The sequence below is a fragment of the Falco cherrug genome, chromosome 9 (assembly GCF_023634085.1).
Source record: "Falco cherrug isolate bFalChe1 chromosome 9, bFalChe1.pri, whole genome shotgun sequence".
NCBI lineage: Eukaryota > Metazoa > Chordata > Aves > Falconiformes > Falconidae > Falco > Falco cherrug.
Genome location: NC_073705.1, coordinates 49,211,282 through 49,233,442, shown reverse-complemented (window position 1 = coordinate 49,233,442; position 22,161 = coordinate 49,211,282). Strand labels below are relative to the sequence as shown.

Below are 22,161 nucleotides of genomic sequence, written 5' to 3'. Positions count from 1 at the left end.
CTAGCTGGAATTTGAAGGGTTTGTTTCTGATTGATTAGATCCTTCCACTGCTGCACCAGTGTGAGTCTGCTCGTGTCATCTGATGCGATGCAGGACTCAGAACGGTGACTTCCTAAACGTGAATCCCGACCGTTTGTGACGTATACAAAGAATGTTTGTATGCCTACCATCTAGTTATTTAGGTTAGCAATTTATTGGCGTTTAGAGACAATAACGTCAAAAAGATGTCTTTCCCTGTCTACCTGGATCATATTAGGTAATGTAGTTTTCTCCTTGTGCGTGAGAAAATCTCAGAACTGCCCACTTTCTGAGCAGGTCTGAATAAGCACCTGTCAGACCTCTTGCCGTGATGTCCCAGGGAGTACCTATGATATTGCTTATGTCCTCGGTTCTACTACAGTTACAGCAGAAGTCATAAAGCTTTATCTCATGGCACAACACCCTCTTCCCTGACTTGCCCCAACCCCTGCGGAAATCTAAAATCTACACAGCGTCTTCAACATTGTCTTAACTGTAGAGCTGCTCAGAATGGGATTCTGAAGTCACGACTCTGATTACAATTTATAACTGACCTTTACACGTATTCCTCCTCCACATGCTCCAGCCTTCTTGTCCCCCAGGCCCCCTCTAGATCCCAGACTACAGCTGAGGAAAAAAAGTCCGCACAGTCACCAGCTGTTTCTGTGGGAGGGACGGGGGTGAAGCTGGCTTTGAAAAGGAGCTTTTAAAGTAAATTTAGGAAAAACATTGCAAAGATAAATATCAGCTACAGACATGACAGTGCTTTAGCTGATTTACCTCTGGTGTACTTTCAGCTGACATACAGTAAAGATTTCTGGGCAGGAAAGCAAGTACCTGTCACTTTAGGTAATTTACGAGGAAACAAAGCAGCAGATAATACAGCCCACCTTTGTTTCTCGGGAAGGAGGAGAGTGTTTGGCCATCGCACACAAAGCTTAGCAGAGTCCTCTTCTGCTTCCATCCACGTTGCCTTATTTTGCACCTTGAACCAAAGCTAAGGCAGTGTGGATAAAGGGTCAGGCAAGGAGGCGGTTGGGTCCGGGGAGAGGCTGAGGGTGCCAACACAGGGCTGGTGAATAAATTTAGCAGCAAGGGAGGAAGGAAACAATGTCTGGATGTGGAAGCCTGGCAAGTTCTCCACTCACTGCTCGACCTGTGTTTAGCAATTCTGATGTGCTACTGAGCAGACAGCTCAGGCTCAGGACGACTACTCTCCCTCAGTCCCTCTTCAGCAGGCAATGAAAGCAGGCTCTACTTTGAAAATCTTCCCCCATCATGCAAACTGACACAGGCATGCTTTTCAAAAACCCACAGCCAATCTGTTGATCATTACTTATTTACAAAGGCCTTCGGGCAGAAAGTCCTGTAAAAACCATACTTGATACGGTATACACTAGCTTTTTCTGCTTGTGGAAAAAAGTACCCCTAAGGCTACCTCAAACCATCACTTTCTATTGCACATAAAATGTACCGTGTAACACTAAAGTATTTAATATATATGGTATAATATATCTACAGGAAAGGCATTTGTGTAGAAGTATGTTACCCTGTATTTGGTAATTTGATGTTTTGCTGAAGGCTATGACTTGAAAAAGCCTGCACCTAGTACAGAGGACCTGTCATCTCAGTACCCAAGAGCCAATAGAATAAAGAAGTACCCTTAAGCAGCAAAACTTTGACACAGCTTTGAAGCATATGAAAACAGTATAACTCCCCAGAATTATTATTACTCAAGATCAAAGAAATGAGGCATACTTTACATAGCAAACAGGGACAGTGTGTTCAGCTCCAAATGTTTCAGCTCTTTCTCTCTCTCTCCCTCTCTTTTTATTTCTACTTCCCCAAAATTAGGATTTGAGGGCGGGGGGGGGGGAATCTCCCACATGTTTAAACTTGAAGTGGTTAAAACCATTAGCACCAGATAAGACGACTGTCCAAAGGTAAGTAAATTGAAAATGATGCTAGCATGACAACTGGCACCATAAAAATGAGAAGCTTGCCAGTATGTTTGTTTTATTCTTCCTCATAAACTGTAAACAAGCATGTAAATCAGTGTCATATGGGCAAGGCTGAGCTAAGGGGAAGGCAGAGAACTTTTAATGATACATTTAACAGAAATAGATGGTCAATAGGGAAAAAAAAAAAAGCCACAGCTGGGTGCATTTTCCTCTGCGAATCAATCTCACTTTTGGTTCTGTAGCTGAAACAGAGATGAAGATGACCTGTAGAACTTATGTCCTTGAATATGCCCTGTATTGCAGTAACAATAAACAAATATGGATGCTTCTGGAAATGGCCAAAGAAAATTCCAGTCTACTGACTGAAATACAAAGAGGAATATTGCCTAGGTGTATCCAGAATTCTTACAGGAATGAAAGCATTGTCAACAATAAAAGCAATGTCATGAGTGACATTATATACAGAAAGACCTATATATTAATTTTTTTTTTCACTTAACCTTTGTGACTGCAGAGCAATTACAGTTACAAGTACACCCAAACTGCATGACTCTGTTTATATATGTAAATGAGTTTACATTTTTCTCTGTGTGTGCATATCTCTCTATCTATTTATCTATCTATGCAGTGGGAAATCTCTGCTATGGTATTTAGTTCTGGGTACAATTATGGACTGAGGTTCTACGCTGGCTACTTTAGATATGCAAAACCAGAGCAGGAACAGCCTCCTTGCAGAAAAATCCATGTCTCTGACCTGATCCTGTTCTGACTGACTTGAGAAAGCAAAGGGTGAAGCGCAGCGAGACAGAATGCAGGTGCCCTATTATTTTAATAGATTCCAATTTCGTGTTGCAGTTCTAGTTTTAACGAATCTCTTAGAGGTAATTTGTCCTAGGCAAGGAAACTACCTAGTTATACAAAGGCATACCAGTGTAAAATAATGTACACATAGCAACAGGGGAAAAATATCACTAACACGATGATGTTTTCATCACCCACTTTTAAAGTATATACTATACCCTCTTAAAAATCCCTGTATTTCATAATTAATGTGCTTTTAGCCTGACTAAAACAGCATTAGTTTTGAACTTTGCTTTGGCAAGTACATAGATTATTAGACTTTTTTATCAGTCTAAATCAATTAACAGAAATTTGATTTCAATCGACAGGATAAAAGGAAGGTAATATTCAGGTTCATTTTTGATTGTGATGATACATCTCACATATGGCCTTAAGTACAGAAAATAGTACTCCGAGGGAATCCAACAAAAAGAGAATTGCCGGAGGCAAACTAACCACACGAGTTCCCCTGATTGGTTCCCGCTATCATTAGTGCCACTGCTGTTTAAGAACTACACACGGACAGGACAGGGTGACAGCTCAGACTTTAAAGCCTATGTATTTTTCAAACAGCTTTTCAAACTGTTTTTTTATGACAGAATTTTTTTCAGCTCTATCATTAACTGCTGACAAGCTGACAGAATAAATACTTCAGCCTTTCAGAAACCATCTAACAATCTTTTTTTTTTTTTTTTCTCCCCACCCCCTCCCCTTATTTTTGATGGGGGGTGGGGGGGGAGGAGAAGAGGAAGGAAGGAAGGAGATGAAGATATGAGCTTCTCGCAGTCTTACCTCATCAGTTTGGGTGAGGAGTTGGGTGAATTTCGCATGCCTCCGTTTCGCTGCTTTTTTTTGGGTGATAATGTCGAGGGCTGCTCATCTTCAACTGGAAATATAAGGAACTCATGAGATTAAGTACTGCTCGAAGTGCAATATGAAATACAAGTGAAGTAGCAAAGAACACACACTCTATGTCCATTCACGCACTGATACTTCACTGCTAACATAAGCCCAACAGTAATAAAAATCAAATACATGTTAGTCAAAGAGATTGGTTTGAAGGAGAAGCAGGGAAGAATACCAGGGTTTTGAACACAGGCGTTCAAATTGGTTTCATACTTCAAAAACAAAGGGGGGCGGGGGGGATGACCACATTCGGGTTATTCTTAAGAGTTATTTTCAGTTAATCTGCGCTACAGAAAAGTAGAATTAGTGCTCTGCTATATTCCCAGAAAGATAAAGTACTATTTGCAATACCAACATAACAGCTGCCAGCCTGCTTTTGCTAATGAACCAGACACCAGTTGGTTCTTGCTTCTCACATGCCAAACAACAGAGTCTTCATGAAGAGATGTAAAATATTCAATGCCTTGATGTTCAATGATTCAGTTAGTCGGGAATGTGAACGCAGCCTGCCATTGTGCACGGATCTCCAGCACAAGTCAGACCTCGTCGCTCTACCCTTCTCACAGAAGCCAGTTTTAACAGGAGTGAACAGAATGAGGTTGAATGGAAGTGGGGAGACAATACCTGTATAACAGAGTATGCATGAGTTATGCAATCTTTTAATGAGGATGAGGTGCATTTTCAATGACAGATCAATTTCCAGATGTAAAATCACTTATGGTTTTGCCAATCGTAAACTACTCTTGGATAACCTATGTCACAATAAGTATTGCTTAAGAAATGCAGCTTCCTAACAAGTCATCTATAAGAATTTACCATCACCTGTTTCAGGATTGGTACTGCGCTTGATAACCTGCGCATGAGGTTTACATGTGCTATCAAAGGGAATTTTCTTATGCCTGCTTTCTAAAAATCATACTGATGCTGAATTATTCTAATATAAAGAAGGAAAAGTTCACTTTTTCCCCTATCCTATTGTTAACGGAAAAATTAACTAGAAGATAATATAACTGATGCCTAGGAAGCTGTTACTTTAAAGTTAAAAGGAAAGAGATTAGTAGCCATAGTAGTAGCTATATTAAAAGAGCTTAACACACATTAGCAGTGCACAAGCAGAGGCTGGAAAAAAAAATAAAAATCTAGTTGCCATGAGCCCTGCAGAAACAAACCCAAAACCTGGGTATATGTCACCTACCCTAGACTTATCTAGCAAGAACTTCAGTAATATCCTTCTGCTATATCCCTCCTCAACACCATTTTATTACAGACTGCACCCTAGCCTGTCATGTCTGTTTGCCCAAGTCTGCTGTGGAACTTCATTTTGCTTGGTCGAGACCAAAGGAGTGGCCCTTGAAAAGACAGATGTGGTATCTTCTTAAATGACCTGGCACCACCTGACACAGCAAGGGCATCAAAACAAAAGTAAGCATTGCAAAAGCAAAACAGGCCAAAAAAAAAAGAAAAAGCTAACCCCAAAATAAATGCCCCAAAGAGTAGTGTAAAAGGTAATAAATCAGAGCACCAACTGACACTGGTAATAACTTAATTCACTAACTTATCTTTCTTTTCTTCTTGGGCAGCATCCTCAAAGCCAAAGCCACTTCCTTCTCATTAGATTTTTCTTCCCCCCCCCCCCCCCCCAAGTCAGTCCTATGGTGGAAATGCTTATTGATGATTAGTCAAGTACCATTCTTTGTTTATCTGAGTGATAAATAAGCCCATAGAAAATTCTCAAAAAATATACAAATTGAAATTTTCTTTCTGTGATAGTTTGTTTGGATTAAACTAGATCACTTCAATATTTAGCAGTTTGTAACGTGAAGCGAATATGCACAGAATCACTTTGTTAGTAATACCTTTATATTTCTAATTATAACGAAGTGCAAGTGTTTGTGCATTTCAGAACACCCTCTGCAAACCACTCTCTTGGAAATGGCCTAGTGTTGTCTTAAACTTGTCTATCACAAAGTTATTTGCGTGCTATTCCACACAGACAATAGGTTGCTTTCAAGACATACACTGTGCTCTTGTTCTTTATAGGATATAAATATTCAGTTTCAATCTGATGACTCCACCATTTAAAAGATCAAAGGAACAATAACAACGCAAAACGATCCTTCCAAAAACCAGCTACAAGTCCTATGTTTTGCTCTCTTGGTACTAAAAATTCTAAATTTCACTTAATTTCATCTGCTACCATGGGGTTACAGAATGTTTGTCAAGACTTTCAGCATTGTACCGTAAGTGTATTGTTATCCTATTTTAACAGTTTAAGGAAGATATATAGCCCCAAGGACCACGTGCAAAATCTTGCATTAACGCAAGTCAACTGTAGATCATGTTATAGCTGCAAATATTTCTATGAACAATAGAAAACACTGTTAAGCCAGAGTATTTTCCACATTTTGAGCGAGCTAATAAGACTCCAGTCTGATCCTTTCAAATACTGAAAGTTACTACAATAAGGATCTTTTGTACTATATGGTCCAACATTTGTGTTCTCCAGTGCTGCCAGGTGACGCTACCCTGCCATCCAATTCAAAACCAAAGTCTTAGTAATCATCCACAATAACCATGTCTAGACCTAGATTTCTAGCAGCCTGCCCTTATTTTTGGTACCGCATCTACAATAACTAAGCTCCCTCTTTTGGTATGCTCTTGTCGTATTCAAACTATGCTACTGTCACCAACTGCCTGGGAAGTTCAAGGTTAATGTGGCTCACTAGTTAATACCTGTTAGCAAAGCATTCCGAGGGATCTCGTGTTGTTGCTAAAGCAATGCCTTGCTGAAGCCAGGATGCAATTTATTCTCATTGCGGCAATGAAAGGTGATCTATCTTAATCATATCACATCCAGACAAGATTTTGTTTTTCAATGAAACCTGTGCGCAGAGTTTACAGGGCGTCTGCAGCATAGAAACGCGGCCCCATAAGAGTGGGGGAAGGGAATACATGAAGCTGAAATATTTGAATGGTATATAATGGACACCACTACCTATGGCTTGGTTCCCTAAAGTGTTGCCCTGCTACCTCACAAGTGGCTTCTCAGTAGTCATCAGGATATAGAACATATTTAATTATTATCTTTCAGATGCTCTTATCAACGTCCTGAATATTTAAAGAAATAGATCCAGCAAAATTTTTAGTAAAGCCATAAAAAAACATTTTAGTTTCATGGTTCCTGTGTCTGCATTAATTTAAAAGGGAGTCTTACATTTACTTGTCCTTATGAAAGACACCCATATCTGAATTGTGGGCTGTGATACATAACTCTGCTCTGACGTATGATTGACCTAGTGCTTTTGTTAATGACAATGAGTCCCCAGTTTTAGTTATTTTTAATATCTTTATGCTACAGCGTTTGTATTAAAGCACACTCATATTACATTATGCAGCCTTTCTATACCAGCTTTCATGAAAATTGCAAATAAGTTTAAGAACTGGACACAGAATTTTACAGAATCAGACCTCGATCCATCCTGTGAGTCCTTACAAAACTCAAGAGCTTGCTGCACACCCCTAAGTATAACGCTTAATGTGCTGTTGTAAGAACCAGTGCTCGCTTGTCTAATCGCAGAGAATCTTAACAGTTTTGCAGTTCAGGAAGACTCAGTGCTAGAAAAATGTCAGAGGAGTCTAATGAGGCTTCAGATGCTCCGGTTTATGTTGGAGTTTAATTTGAAGTTACACTGATATTTTAACATGTTTGATTATTCTTGAGTAAAGAGGATTCATTATTTCAATGACATAACCTCCAGACAATGTTCCATGAATTGATTTAAGATGTGCTGGTAATTTTAAGAGCCTTAATGTGGAGCTGAACATCTGTAACAACATATTACTTGACTTTTATCCTCATTCCATTTCTTAAGCAAAATAAAGGGAATGTCTTTCAGAAACAGTGGACAAGTTTGTAACTTTTTTCTTTGTAATTTTGTTACTATTTTTTAAATAAATTTGTCTCCTTCACTGCCTCGCTGAGGTCACTACCAGAAGAGAAACTGTTTTGTAGAACCCAAAAAGAGCTGGAATTTGAAAAAACACCTATGCTACCAAACATCCCGTGAACTGGAATACCTGGTAAACTCATTCTGCCTAGCACGTAAACGCTTCTGAGCAAATAAACCATATGAAAGGTAAAGCACAAACCACCCAGAAACATTAGTTGACTAGCTATCTCGATTAACGTATTAATCACCACATCTGGAGAAACCCACATCTGTAAGCACTTAACAGAGCATTAGTAATGTCATAGTCACATTGAACACAGACTGCAAAACCATGCACAAACCAATCTGTATTGCTTTATGCATCCAACTACGGGGCTACCTACGGAGATCTTGGTTCAACCCGGGCTTTTGGGAGTGGTAGCGGTATTTTACAGGCAAGCTGAGTGCCCTTTGCAATCTACAGTATGTAGATTTTCCTTGTTCAACAGAACTCAGTAAGTTAAGGTGCAGCAGCGAGGGGTTGTTGGGTAGGAAGAGGCTCCCTTTACGGTTATTAACAAGTGGAACAGGTTCCGGGATTCCTTCAGTGGACTTGGCACCAACCAGTGCATTAGTACTTGCATTCTTGAATTGATATGAACATTTTGTGTAACTTGATCTAGCTGCATTCTTTACTTCTAAATAATAAGAAAAAATTTAAATTAATGTCTTTGTATTAAAAATTATTTCAAACCACAGGCATGAATCAATTTTGCTATTATGTGGAATTACAGACTTTAAAGCTTAAAGTATCAGTTTCTACAGCTGAAATAAAGGTTTATACCTGCAGCTTTCTTAAGTTTTTTTCTAAAAATGGCTTTTTATAAAAGAATACTTATAAAAGGATTATTCCACAATATTATCATCTTTAAGCAATAATCCCATCCTAGGGTAAGTGTGTCTGAGGCAACACTTATTTCCCACATGTTGATAAAGGCTCTGAGATTTAGTAGCTGTGAAAGATGTTTATTCCTTTGAATCTACTGAAAATGACAGGGGAGGTAGAGCACTCTGCTGCTATTAAAATAAATAAGGAATCATAGCAAAAACGAAGGTCAAAACTTCAAAATTGTGTAAGCACACTTATGGAATTAAACTGATTTTTAGGAACCTACACAAAAGGCTGGGCATTCAGAGGTGCTGACTACTATAAATTTCAGGAGGTTGCACATAGCCCATCTGAAAGGAAAATGAAGAAATCTAATTCCTAAATACAGACTTGGCTTGAAAATGTGATTCTTAGTCTTCCATTTCTCATATATCGAAGCTAATTAAAGAAAACCCCCATATGAATGCCTCTAACGAATGCCATCCCCCATAAAAGACAATAAAATGTTTTTCTAGTGAAAATATGCAGTAATGATTGGCTAATGCTTGTTTAATTCTGAAATAGTAGTCTTTTAGAGAACAAGGTATATTGCGGAGCCACTAAGATGTCATATTCTGTTACGTAATATGAGGTGAGGAGGTGAGGTACGGAGCAGCCTGTGGACTGATAATCTTGCAGCATTATTTCCATGTGTTTCAACAGTCCTAAAGTTTCCATGGAGAACTTTGACCAGACAATACCTTCAAATTATTTGAGGAGGTTAGCATGTATTTTGGCATCTTTGTCTAGTTTACCATCAGCTAGAAACGCTACCTGAGAAAGGGAAAGACACATAAATAGCGTCCACACCTGCCATTTGTGTTCAAGTGCAAAATCTGTCTCCCTCTCATTTGAACACATTTTACCAGGTCCAACTATTTTGTGACAAAGTAGCCATTCCCATTCAATGCTCTCTGAATTGACGGCTCGCTACGGCTCTGACCGAGGTGGACAGAATAATCGCTGAGAACAGAACCAGTCTAACTCATGGTGTTATTCTGCTCATCACTAAGAGTAGTAACATTTAAAGTATAATAATAATAATAGACACTCGTTAGAGTTCACAAAGATTTTAAATCATCGGAGGGTAGCATGTATCTTTCCTCAGCAAAACTGCCAAAAAAAAAGCTCTGTATCATACTGGATACAGTACTTGAAAATTATCAATCTTACCTCAGTTATAAGGGTTTTGTCGTATCTTGTACTTCCATCTTTGATATCCCTCCAGTACAACAATTTTCAGATGATAAAATATATCTGCAGAGACCTATCTCCCTACGCAAGCCACTGGTCAAGCGTATATTTGAACACTTTGAAATGCACCAACTCAGTTCCATTTTTAAACTACAGGCAGTAATACTGGAAATAATCTTTATAAAACCACCTGCCTACAACAAAGTATCTTCACATACAATGAAAGAAGACCAAAATATATTAATAATACATATCCACCCTCCTCTGACCAAGTTTAAGAAACATCATAATATTTTTACAGTCTCTTCTGGAGATCAGTAAGTGATGGTTTCAGACACCAGACCTGACTATTAAGCACTAAACTTCTATAACAGTATGGTTTATGGCATATTCCATGCAGACATAAGCAAGCTTTCCCAAGATTTTGTGCTTGCAGTGCCACAGCATGAGCCAGAACTAAAATACCTTGTCTTTCAGTATGGCGTAACAGCTTGAGCTTGGCATCGTACTTAATAGCATCACATGATCTTGTTCAGCATGAAGGCAGGCTGAGCTGCTTAAAACGTATCCTACTTCCCCTTATTTCCAGCAGCGTGGGTAAGTACCACCATGGAAAATCAAAACATTAAACAAAGGGAACAACAGAGCTGCCATTTTTTTGTCAAATTATTCCAGATTTCGAAGTTCCAACTACCAGTTTCATCCCATGAACTCTAACCTCCTGCCCCTGACAAGAGCTCAGCTGCCTCAGATGAAAATGGAAGAAGCCCCACACTGGATGACTATGAAATACCTTGTCCATAGGACAAGCTTTTTTTCTGACTCCAACAGTTTATGGCTTGGGTCTTTTTACTCGGTTTTGAAAAGCAAGGACTACAGTATAATAGCTGAACAACCTATCTTTGGTAGAGATGATTATCTTTCTCCGTTCCTCTAATACAATTACATATTTTCTGCCTTAGAAGAGTAAAACTGGTTATTTTTCATCTAAATAGCCTGTCAAGTTGTACATGCCCACTGTGCCACAAACACAAGCCTGTCAGGATACACATGGGGCGCCCAGTGCAAGCACAGAGGTGCAATTTTGAACACAAGGTATTACTGTGCTTTCAGATTAAGCACTATTACACAACTAAGTGAGAAACACCGTCACTTCTGAAGATACGTACTATAATGTGCGGAATCCAAACCACATTTTTTCTAGAATCCTGTTGTTTAGCAAGGGCAGGTTTTTTTATTACAAATTTCTTTAAATAATCTGATTGGGTGCTTGCACCACTATGTGGGCTGATTTCCATAGAAAACATACTTGGGAAACAAAGATTGCTGTGAATTATATGGAACTAAATACATCCTCACGTACTGTCTCTGCCTCAGTAGGTTTGGCAACCAAACCGTCAGGACTGGGGTAATTTGGTGCACCACTGTGCAACGTCAAACCACGATCTCCAAATCCACAAGGGTTCTCTTCCAAGTATGTGATGAGTTCAGCACCAGCAAGTCTACTAAAACAGAATTATTCGCTAGTCGTGGATAAGTTTCTTTTCATCTAATATGACACATGCCTTTATCCTCAATGCACGTGGTCACTAGACGAGTGTGCTGCTTGCATTCTTTATTCTGCCAAAGTTCATTAGAACTATTCGGGAGACTTGTGATGTATCCATAAGGCATTATTATTAACTAAGAACAGACACACTTACTGGTCATTTCGAGAGCAAATTTTGAATAACTTTTGGAGAACAGCAAGCAACAAGGAAGAGGATAGGAGTAGAGTGAGAAATTCCCTGTTTTCTGTAGTATTTCCTAATTGCACCCTGAGTGAACACTACCTGCTTTTGGAAAATGCTGTGCAGAACTTGCCCCAGAAACCTGTCAACATCAGACAGATACAAAACAAGGTCTACAAAACGTGAGCTATGAATGCAATTTATGTAAAAGTATTTTGAAGCTGCAAGCATTCCTGTTCCTTCCCCCCACTCTCATGAACTCCCTTTCAAGCTCAGTGAATATACACTTGCCTACAGACTGCATTAGGGAATCATGCCTGTTTCTATTTCTATACGTTTTATTTATTATAATGAAGATAATTTGAAATGCAATCTGCAACTCCCTGAACATTTTTAAAACAACCAACGTAGTTAATCTAATGCCTATGGCAATCTCTATTTATTCTTTGTGAGCCTACACTTGCCATAACTTAAAACCGGGCTGAGCTTTAATTTAAATGAAACAAGGCAGAATACCAGTACAGTGCTTTCAACAAAATGGCTGAAACTGGCTTCAGCATGATTTGCCTGGAAGGGAAGATGAAAATGTGTTTTAAAGGAGAAAAAAATATCCTGACCAAAACCAGACATTCTAAACAACCACCACTGATACCCACTGCTCCTTTCCTCCCCCATCTCGATCAGCTGCTAGGCTTTCAGCACCGTTTTCCGCCAGACACTAGCACAGTGTTTTCCTTCGCAGTCAGCCATCAGCCAGAGCTGTCACTTGCAGATACTTCATTTTTGTTTCAGTCTAATTCCTACTGCACCCCCTTAATCTCTGCAGCCAGTAACGCCATGTCGCTGCACAGCTATGCCAGACCCCGCGCGAGAAGTCTAGATAGTGTCTGCAACAGTTCAACTGTCTCGGTTTGAAAAAAAGATTTTCATCCTCCCCCCTACAACTTCACCCTTCTCCTTCTCCTAAGCATCTTCCCAGCTGACCTCCAAAGGAGCAATCACCCTTCTGCAACCTGGCATGTCTTCCACAGAGCTGGCCTTTCGGGGGGCGAGTGGAGACAAGCTGCAGCTCTGTATGGCTAAATGCAAATAATCAATATGTTGATTGAGCTGCTGGCTCCCCGGGTCCGTTCCGATGGGAGCGACAGCGAACGTGCCTTCCCTCTTTCCATGACAAGCCTGTTCGGACTTTGCTACCTACCACTTTGTGAATCAGGCAACTGAAAACACCCACAGCCCTTCCTCCCAACTGTCAGCTAGCGCCGCGATTCCACCCAGCACCCCCTGTACAAGACAACAGATTAACCATTAGGCTAGATATGTTGAAAATATACAGCTTCAACCTTTCCCCAGCTAGCTCAGAGCGATGTATAGATGATTATTTCAACCGTCAGCTGCCGCATAGGCTTAAACCCCTGCACAATAACTCCTGGATTCATCTGCCCCTTGTCAAACTTGCACAGCTTTAGTTTGAGCATACATAGTGTGGCAGTTTCACTGCGGATCTAGAATAATCCAGACGGCTGCTGTCTCTTTGTTAACAGGAAGCTAAACTGATGAGTTTGTAATGCATTTCTTATCAAAGGTAGTTTCAGAAAAGAAAATGTGCCCAGTCGGTTGGGGTTGGAATTTAGCGTAATATTGAAATAGGGCTTAATGGGAATGTCATTTGTGTGTGTGTGTGGAAAATAAATATTACTCGTCCCCTTTAAAAATCACTTCACGCCAATGAAATATTTATTCTACAAATTTACTTGATTTTTTTAGTGGTAACAGATGTAATGAATTCATTGATTAGAAACTACAGTACAATGGTGCCTGATGAGATACAAGAATGTTAATTTTAGAAACTGCAGAGCAGTGTTTGCTTGGTGTCTGAAATGGTAATTCCACTGAAACGGGATTGCTGGTTTGGTTTCTGTGTGCATTACAAACTCGAGGAAATGCATTTCATTGCCTTTTTTTTTTTTATATATACAAAGAGAAACAGATATGCTGCTTATCTTTACATACTAGCACCATTTGAAAAGCAGGTGAGGCTCACTGGCTTTTCGTTGCAGTGTGTGCCATCTAAAGCAGATAAGAAAACATCAAGATCCGAGAATATCAAGAACGTACCATCTCACAACATTTTACAAATACTGAATGGTGCTTACATGAGACGTTCTCTTTGAAACACTGCAGCCCAAGGAACATCTCTTTTTATTATTATTATTTTCCTTCTCTTTGTGTCCCAGGCTTGCACCTTTTGGCTAAAGGCACATAAAATTGAATGACAAATGCATTGCTCTATTTTTTTTTTTCCTATTGGCATCTGGTGCTTAAATTTTACATTAATAATACACACTCCTTCAGTCTTAATTCTCCTCACACATAAAGGATTGAAACTCAGCCAGATATATATTCCTCACCTCTGCTTTCCCCTGAATGCTGTCAAAAGACAGTTAATAGAAAATGTGGAATGTTGCTAGGCTGGATCCTGTTATGCATTCTAGATGGCTGCTCTGATATTCTGTGAAACCACGATAAACACTAAGTTCCTGAGCTTTTAGGGTTACACGTGTGTATAGAATAAAATATAGTCTGCAAAGGTTTGGAAACCCAGCAAACTTTTAACTTGAATCTTTTGGTCAAAAAAGTCCAGGGTATTGTTTTTACGCTCCTAGGCACTGGGCAACCCCCTATGATTCCTGTAAAACTTCAGTATTTTTTTCCCTTTGCTCCTCCAGTTTCATTCATATAATTTAACTAAAATAAATTATGAATGCTTTACAGAGATGCCGGTTGTTTTCACTTCTCTATTACTACGACTTCAGCAAGCAAAGAAGTGGTTTAAGGCTCTTGAAATTGTGGTTGATCTAAAGTCCACCGATGTCAGTGGAAACGCTGACATTGACTCCAGCAGATGGTAGACCAGGAGCTGTTCCTATCCCATGCTTCAGGTTGGCAGCTGATAAAACGGGGCAGGCAGAAAGCCACGGACACAGCGCTTTACAGCTGGCTTGGGCAACTCGGGGAAGAAAGGCTCCAGCTCTCACGGGCCTGGCTTCTCGTTCCTGTACAGAAGGATGTACACCACATGATGCTATTTGTACGCAACAACCACCTTCCTGTTCCCCTGACAAACGCGCACTGTAGGAAAAAAGCCACCTCATTTAATGCCTAATCAAATTCTAACTGATACTGAGACTAAGTCATAGGTCCATTGAACCTCAAACATCTTTGCTGATTCAGATTTTAGTATTCCCTCATACATTTCTCTTCATTTTGAGTCCCCACTCTCCATTGCCTTTTCAGTTTCTGATTCACTCTGTATTTGTTTGTCAAGTAATTCTTGCTGGAAAACCATCACAGGAAAAGTTAAAAAAAACCACCCGTCAGTAGACCCTTTTCCCCCCGTCCATTTAATTCTCCAATTAATTTCTCCACATGTTGCACCCACACAGGATACTACTGGGGTACGGTAAAGCTTATTTGGGGAAAGGATGAAGAAAGGGAGATGTGTCTAAACTGCAATTCCATTTTAATGGAGTTCCTTTTAGCTCTTGCTAAGACTCAAGTGACAAAATTATCGGAAAATGTGGTCGTTAATCACTAATACTCTCAGATCTACCAGGTATAAGATGGTGAGGTTGCTATCACTATTTGGAATTCATTCCATAAAAACATACCACGTGCATATGCAATAAGAGTAAATTGTTATTACACTTTTTGATGGGGATTTTTTTGTTGTTAATTGGACATGAAAGTGTATGTCTAACAACAAATAACCGTAACAGCTTTTTTATTTCTGTATTTCTTTTTTCTTTCTTTAAAAAAATGCAGTGTCAATTAAAGGACGCCGATTCCCTTACGAGTGGTCTTTTGACAGTGACCCAAGGTATGACACGTAAAGCCAAAAGGCACATCTCTGGAGGATTCTTTACCAGTAGCAACACCCAGCAAACTGTAGTATTTCCACACCCACAGTTGTAATTCAGTGCACTGTCATAGACTACCCTTGTCTCAATGCACAGCAATCCAAAGTGTCTCCTCCTTTGTCCTATTGCCTCAAAGAGGATTTGGAGACACACTGGAAGGGACACGGAGGGAAAGCTGCAGCACTAACAAGGGCAGACTGTCCTTACCCAGTTCTGCCAAACTCCAGGAGGAACCTGTCCTGTTTTTACAAAGTTAACACGTTTCCCCTTTGTAACTGAATACACTCACCATCTGATGAGTCACTGCTAAAACCAGTGAAGTTCTCTACGAGGACAAAAAATAATCTCCCATTTAAAAAACATAAAAAATTTAAAAATTGGAAAGGCCACTCACCATTGTGCTTATGAACACTTCGCTGCTTACACTCCCTCAGCTCCATTACATTCAGTGGGAAAATATACAGTGCCTAGAAGTAACTAAGGGAAAACGTAAGCACAGGAGTCCTTGGCGATTGCTCTGCTCCTTGGGATTAGAAATCTTGTATTTATTGCATTGGTTTTGCTCCTCAGAAAGAGTATTTCAGTGGATAGGACAGGGATGGTTATATGCCAGCTTCTTTGGAGCAAGGCTCTGAAAATTTAAGCTACATCTTGCTGCAACTGTTTCCTTCCTGCCAACACTGGGAAGTGTGGATTTCATCCTGCAGAAATCCAATTAGAATTATCACTTTGCTTTCCAGTTCAAAGTGCCAATTTATCTCAACATCTTAAAAATACGCATTTCCAGTATAATTCCAATCTGCTTATCCTGAAATTTTAAACTGAAATAACCTTTTCTCTGTCCTGACCATGACAAGTTGAAAAATAAATTTGTGATAAACTTCCCCTACCACGTTTCCTGAAGAAGGCACACTAAAGTCCCCATACCCGTTTCCCTGCCAGTACATTTTGAGTAAATTGTCGAGTAAAGAACTGATTTTCATAAATATCTTACAAATCTAGGGGACTGTATTCTTCACTTCCCAGGATTATTATTATTTTTTTTTTAAATATTCCTCCACTTCCCAGTGAGTTGTCTTACTTCTGAAACACACAATGTAGAGGATATTGCTCAGTCTGGCTTTTTTACTAGGTGGTTAATATGCCGCCAATAAATTGGAATATTTTTTTACAAAACTTCTAAAACTTCAGTACTGTTGATTTTTTTTCCCCTTTTGGCTGTTGTTTACCCTTGCACAAAACGGTGTAGAAGTGTCTGTGTCTCTGAACAAGAAGAATTGAAATCTTGACATTTAACTCTGGCTTTCTTATCATCAGTCTTATCTGGCTTTCATCCACATCAGTGGAAAAACTTCCATTTATTAAATGTTAATAGGATCAGGCTCAGTGATCCTCAATACACTTTCAGGTTCAGCTGTAATATTCCTCTGGGATGGAGGTCTTCACACGACTGTTACCTCTGAGGTCATAATTTAATTTTCATATGTAAACTAAGCATAAAACGCTGTGCAAGTTTACATAGACACAGGCTTTATACACCGGTGCTTACACCATATATACCCACCCAGAAGCACTTCTATACAATTAAAAAGAGCCATTTAAAATATTATTTTTTATAAATAAAATTGTTTCCTCACAAAAGCAATACATGAAGTTCTTGGAGGCTTTTCAGCCACCACTTATTCCTAAGCCACCACCACCACCTGCTGGCTACATGGAGTTTCAAGCCCCAAGCGCTGCTTTTCTGACTTCAAATCTCTGCCTAAGTATAGAACCGTATTTCTCAGCGGCTCTTACACATCGAAACGTTGTTGCCAGAAGACAGATTTTTAGCATATCGGTTGCAGTTTAATAATACTCTGTTACCTGAAGCACGGCTTTCATAAAGGAGGAGAATGCGAATTGTTGACAAGCAAATTCTCTTACTCAAAGTACTTTAAGCCACATCCAAACTAATCAAATGGATTAACAGAAGCCGTTGGATTAAAAAAAAACAACCCTATTGAAACCTATGCTGGTTTTACCACTTACAGATATAAGGTTAAACATACTTCACAACCCTAAGAAATCTGTATATTTTTTTTCCTAAGTACTCCTTACTTTAGCAAGTTCTACAACGTACTCCATTCTTGTAAAGATCTGTTTTTCTCTGAACAGATGTATCCAAAAAACCCATATCATCTGATAAAAATACAAATATAAAAACAACCAAGATACGAATAACAAAGATTACATCTATAAAATAATACCAAAAGTTGCAACAGCAAAAATGGAGATGGAATATATAATTCAATGCTATGGAAAATTAAAGTACGGCACATAATTTCTAGGTACACAATGGCAAAACAAAAGAAGTAAAACACCACAATAATAAGAAGAATATTAAAAAAAAAATATGGAAAACTGATGTCTACTTCTGACTGTATGAGAAAAAAAAACACTCAAAAGAATTAATACTCCTGTCTCTGCCCAAGCATACAGTAGTTTGGCTGAAATCGATTGCTATGGGGAAGCGAGGGCTGGCAATTTCATAAGGGTGGAAAATAAAGCGTAAGATAAGAAACTCAGCAGTGATAACTAATAACAACTTTACTTACAACAGTGTTCGGATCTCTAACAGAGAGAGTACACAAAAGGCTGGATGTCTTTAGCAAGGATCCTGTTTTCCAAATAAAACCTAAATAGGATGAAAATACCTCTGTACAAAACAAAACCACGACTGTTAAATTCCCACTGAATACTCAAAAATACTGCACTGATAACACTGAAATACACATGGAAGATAGGGTTGAAATATTCAGAATTATTGTAAGAGGGAAACGCATGCCTTCTCACATTCACTTTGTGTAAGACAAACTATAATGGCATAAAAATATGCAGACTACCAAACGAGGGGAAAAAAGCAAAGGATATTGAATCTACCAAACTAAATTGATAGCCACCTTTGAAAAAAAATAAATAATGTTTTGTCCTTTCATTTTTCAGTTTGTTACTAAAGCTATACAGGGATGTCAAGCTTGCTTAGTTCATGACAAGGATCAGGCAGATCACGCAAAGCAATCACAGCCCATGACAAGGAACAGCTTTAGAAAGAAAACTTCATCAAAGGTAAATGCACTGTGCTAGTACTTCTGGTTTCATTAACCAGAGCCTGACGAGACTACGGCCATTACCAGAGGAGGAGAAGGCAGCCTAACAGCAGCACTCCCACCGGCAGTATGCAGTGCATGGACACAAGAGGAGAGGAAAGAAGGCAGCGGAGAATTAAGAGAGGATTGTCCAAGTGTTGAATTAGCTGCTCAGGTTGCTTAGGTATGTCCTGCAGAATGCCTGGCGTGCTCAGTGTTACACCAGGGAAATCACTTCTCTGTGAGTATAGGGTTAAATACAGATGATGCTAATTTTCAAGGCAGGTAGCATGATAAGGAGGGACGAAGACTGAGACAAGAAAAAATACAGAAACACAATTCTGCAGAAGCCACTGAAGAAGCGCCAGCATTTCTGTTATAATTATCACACTGATTTCACATGAAAGTCCACAATCACCTGGAGGAGGAGGAACGACAACTCTCTCCAACGAAGACAAAACTGATATATAAGATTCCTAAGATTTACGGGTCAGTTACTACTCTGAAAGTAACTATCTCAACCACAAATGCCACAGGATGTCAATATGTTTGGAAATAGCGTTGCTGCCAGATGTTTTGAGAGTCAGATACTGAAAGCATCCAGAAATCCAGTGCTCAGGGGACACTGACAGCTGTCAAGAAAGTAATCTTCCGAAAGCAAATTGCTTGGAGCTCTACCTCTGAGGATTTTATTTTGTCCCGCTTCAGGAGAAAGAAGAGGGCAGACAAAAGGCTTGTAAGCTAAAGGCAGATTAAAAACAAATGCATATTTTGACATATTTTATATTCCTCATAGGCAGAACTCAAGGATACCGCTGAGGAAATCTGGGGGACCCAAGGGACAACTCCAGGATATTCGCTGAGAAGTATGCGGGGCTTGAGTATTGAGACTGGATATACGAGCCTAAAGGTACGATTCTTCCATTCCCTCAAGCTACAATTTTAGATGCAAAACAAGAGCTGAACTTTCTATTTAGAAGGAGAACTACCTGTAAAACTGCAGTTCAACCAGCCAACCAAAGAGACCAGTAAAGCTCAACTAGGTACTAGGCACAGCAACGCTGGAAATCCTGAATCCAAAACCAGGGTAAGCATCCTCATTCGACTAGGAGAGAATGCTTTCAAGAATTATTCAGAAAAGAAAGAATGAAGAAAGAGAAGTTCCACAGACCGTGTTACAATAAAATATAACATGTGGTGGTGATCACGGGGGAGATCCGAAACAAAAAATAAAATAGTCCCATGCTTTAAAGAGAGGCGAAATGAAGTTTAGGGAGTTCTAAGAATGGCAGAATTATACAAAAACGGCATATTAAAGTGCACAGGTATGGCACAGAATTCATACTATGTAAATCAACACACAGAAGGATCTGGTGCCAATGAGTTCAAAGAATGCCTGTTCCTGCTCTCGCAGGATTTCAGACTGATGTAATATCAGATGAGTCTAGACTATGAGAGCACAGACCCTTGGCTTGAGTCTTCCCTGTCACTGCAACCGTGTGCTCATTTAATTTACTTCTCTTCCAAACATAACCAAAGGCTTTTGCTGAGTCATGTAACTATCCAAAGGGTAAGATGCCTGTAAGTTGGACTCCTTGTGTGGAAGGATCCTGTCAAAGAGCTACGATTGCGTTACTGGTTCCAGTCTCTGCAGATCCTTGCATTACGATGGTCACCACAGAACCTGTGCTGAGACTGACATTTGTCCCAGCTCCACTGTTCTCTCATATTTTCTCCTTTGTCTGAATGAAGAAATCAATAAGGTATATGTTGTTATCCAGGGCAGTGAGCCTCTTGACTGGACACAATCAAAATATACACCATGAAATGTTTTCTACTACGTGCTTATATATATACATACAGTCGTTTTCCCTTGACCAATTCTTCTATGGAACACAAGCTCTTGGTGCAAAAAAATCCAGCTTTTAAGAACTATGGAAAAGCATAGATCTTTATCAAATGAAAACCAATTTAACTTTCAGCAGTTTTTGTATGTAAAATGAAACAAAAATTACATTTTCATGTCTCAATTTACACAAAATATCATTTGTCAACAATTAAAATCTAATTCAGATGGCACTCTGAAAATGTGCAACCTCACACAATAGCATAAATATTTTCATGTGGAACATCAAAAGCAGTTCTTCACATCCAAGAGTTATTAAAATTTATTTTGCTATTTTGTTGCTTGCCCTGAATTGGAAAGCTTATTGGCTTTGTTCAGAACCAAGTAAAAAAGCAGCATTTCATGTCAAAAACAAGACAAGATGCGAGAATGGCTATGAGTCCAACTCCATTATTAGTGAGAAATATTAGCATGTCATTTGAAAATTTGGGAAATGTTTCCCATATGTTGTAAAGGAGACTGTGTAGTGGGAGCCAGAAAAGTACATCCTGTTCTATTCAGCGGTGCATCTCACTTCTTTTCACCCTTCTGCTGCCTCGTCATGCGAATTATATTCATTTTCCCACCCCACAATTCTAAATAAATACCGTATCACTTCTTTGCTGCCACCCATCTTGTGATTGAGCGATCACTGAGAACCTGACAGTCCTTGCATATTTTGGTAGATCAGGAATAATTCTAACAAGAGATAAAAAGCACAAATTAAAAAAATCGTCAGAATAGTGCCTGTTAATGAAACATACTATCAGTTAGCAGCTAAGGATTTTAAGGCACGTTACTCATGGAAGAGGAATAAGCATCACCTCTGCATTAGGCTCAAAACTTGTAATTGATTTTATTTGTTGCTAGAGGAATCCTAGTTCGATTACCTGATGAAACTTTACAGCTAGGCAAACGTTTGACTTTTAAGTTGTTGCCCACGCCACAACTTTTATTATTGCTAAAAGTCCAAGCAACAACCTAAGTGCTAGAGAAGAGGAGCCAGTTGTAGAATAAACCATCCACGTTGCTAGCTGGCATGCCAGCCGGTACCTTCTGGCAAGTTTGATCAAGAACAGAACCTCCATTCCTTGTTGCCCATCTTCCTCCACAGCACAGCTACGGTGATGTAAAATCCCTCTCTACATTGTCAGACATGCCGTGTCAGGCACCACGTGCCACCGCTAAGTCAGAGAGTGATGATAATGTCAGGAACATGGGAATGGAGAAAGCAACATGCTTAGTGCAAGCAAAATCTTTTATGCAAGAACAAACAAAGGAAATTGCATGACAAAGATCAAAGATGCTATAATGATTTTTTGGATTTCCTTCAGCAGTTCTTCACAATAAACAAGGTCGGCATTCCAATTAATGTTCGGAAGCCGCTAAAATCTGCAGATGGTTTTTAAAATATTTTTTCCTCAGAAATCTAAAAAGAGATTCTTCTCTGCTGATACCAATAAACAGAAACTATTCATGCCCTCTTAGGTAGTCTCCCCTTTAAAAACCTCCCTAAATTAGATAGCAGCAAGGCAGTTCTGGTAATTTCCCACTCCTTTCTGTCACATACCCCATTTCACTTCCCTCTCCTCCTCACCATGTATCTATGACCTCCTTCAGCAAAGATTAGAAGACATGAAAATTGGCCTCTGCAAGGGAATTGCTATGTCAAAAGAACACCCAGGCTTATATTCAGTACTTCAGAACACAAGGATCTCAAAG

General features: G+C 39.4%; 1 protein-coding gene across 26 annotated transcripts in view; it reads right to left on the bottom strand.

Moving 5' to 3' along the window:
- KCNMA1 (potassium calcium-activated channel subfamily M alpha 1) overlaps positions 1–22,161 on the bottom strand; it is a 505,772-nt gene that overhangs the window by 67,895 nt on the left and 415,716 nt on the right. For all 26 annotated transcript variants that reach the window (XM_055720090.1, XM_055720092.1, XM_055720089.1 and 23 more), the window contains one exon: positions 3,612–3,705. In XM_055720090.1, coding sequence (XP_055576065.1) covers positions 3,612–3,705 — 94 coding nt within the window. The remainder of the gene's footprint in view (positions 1–3,611; positions 3,706–22,161) is intronic.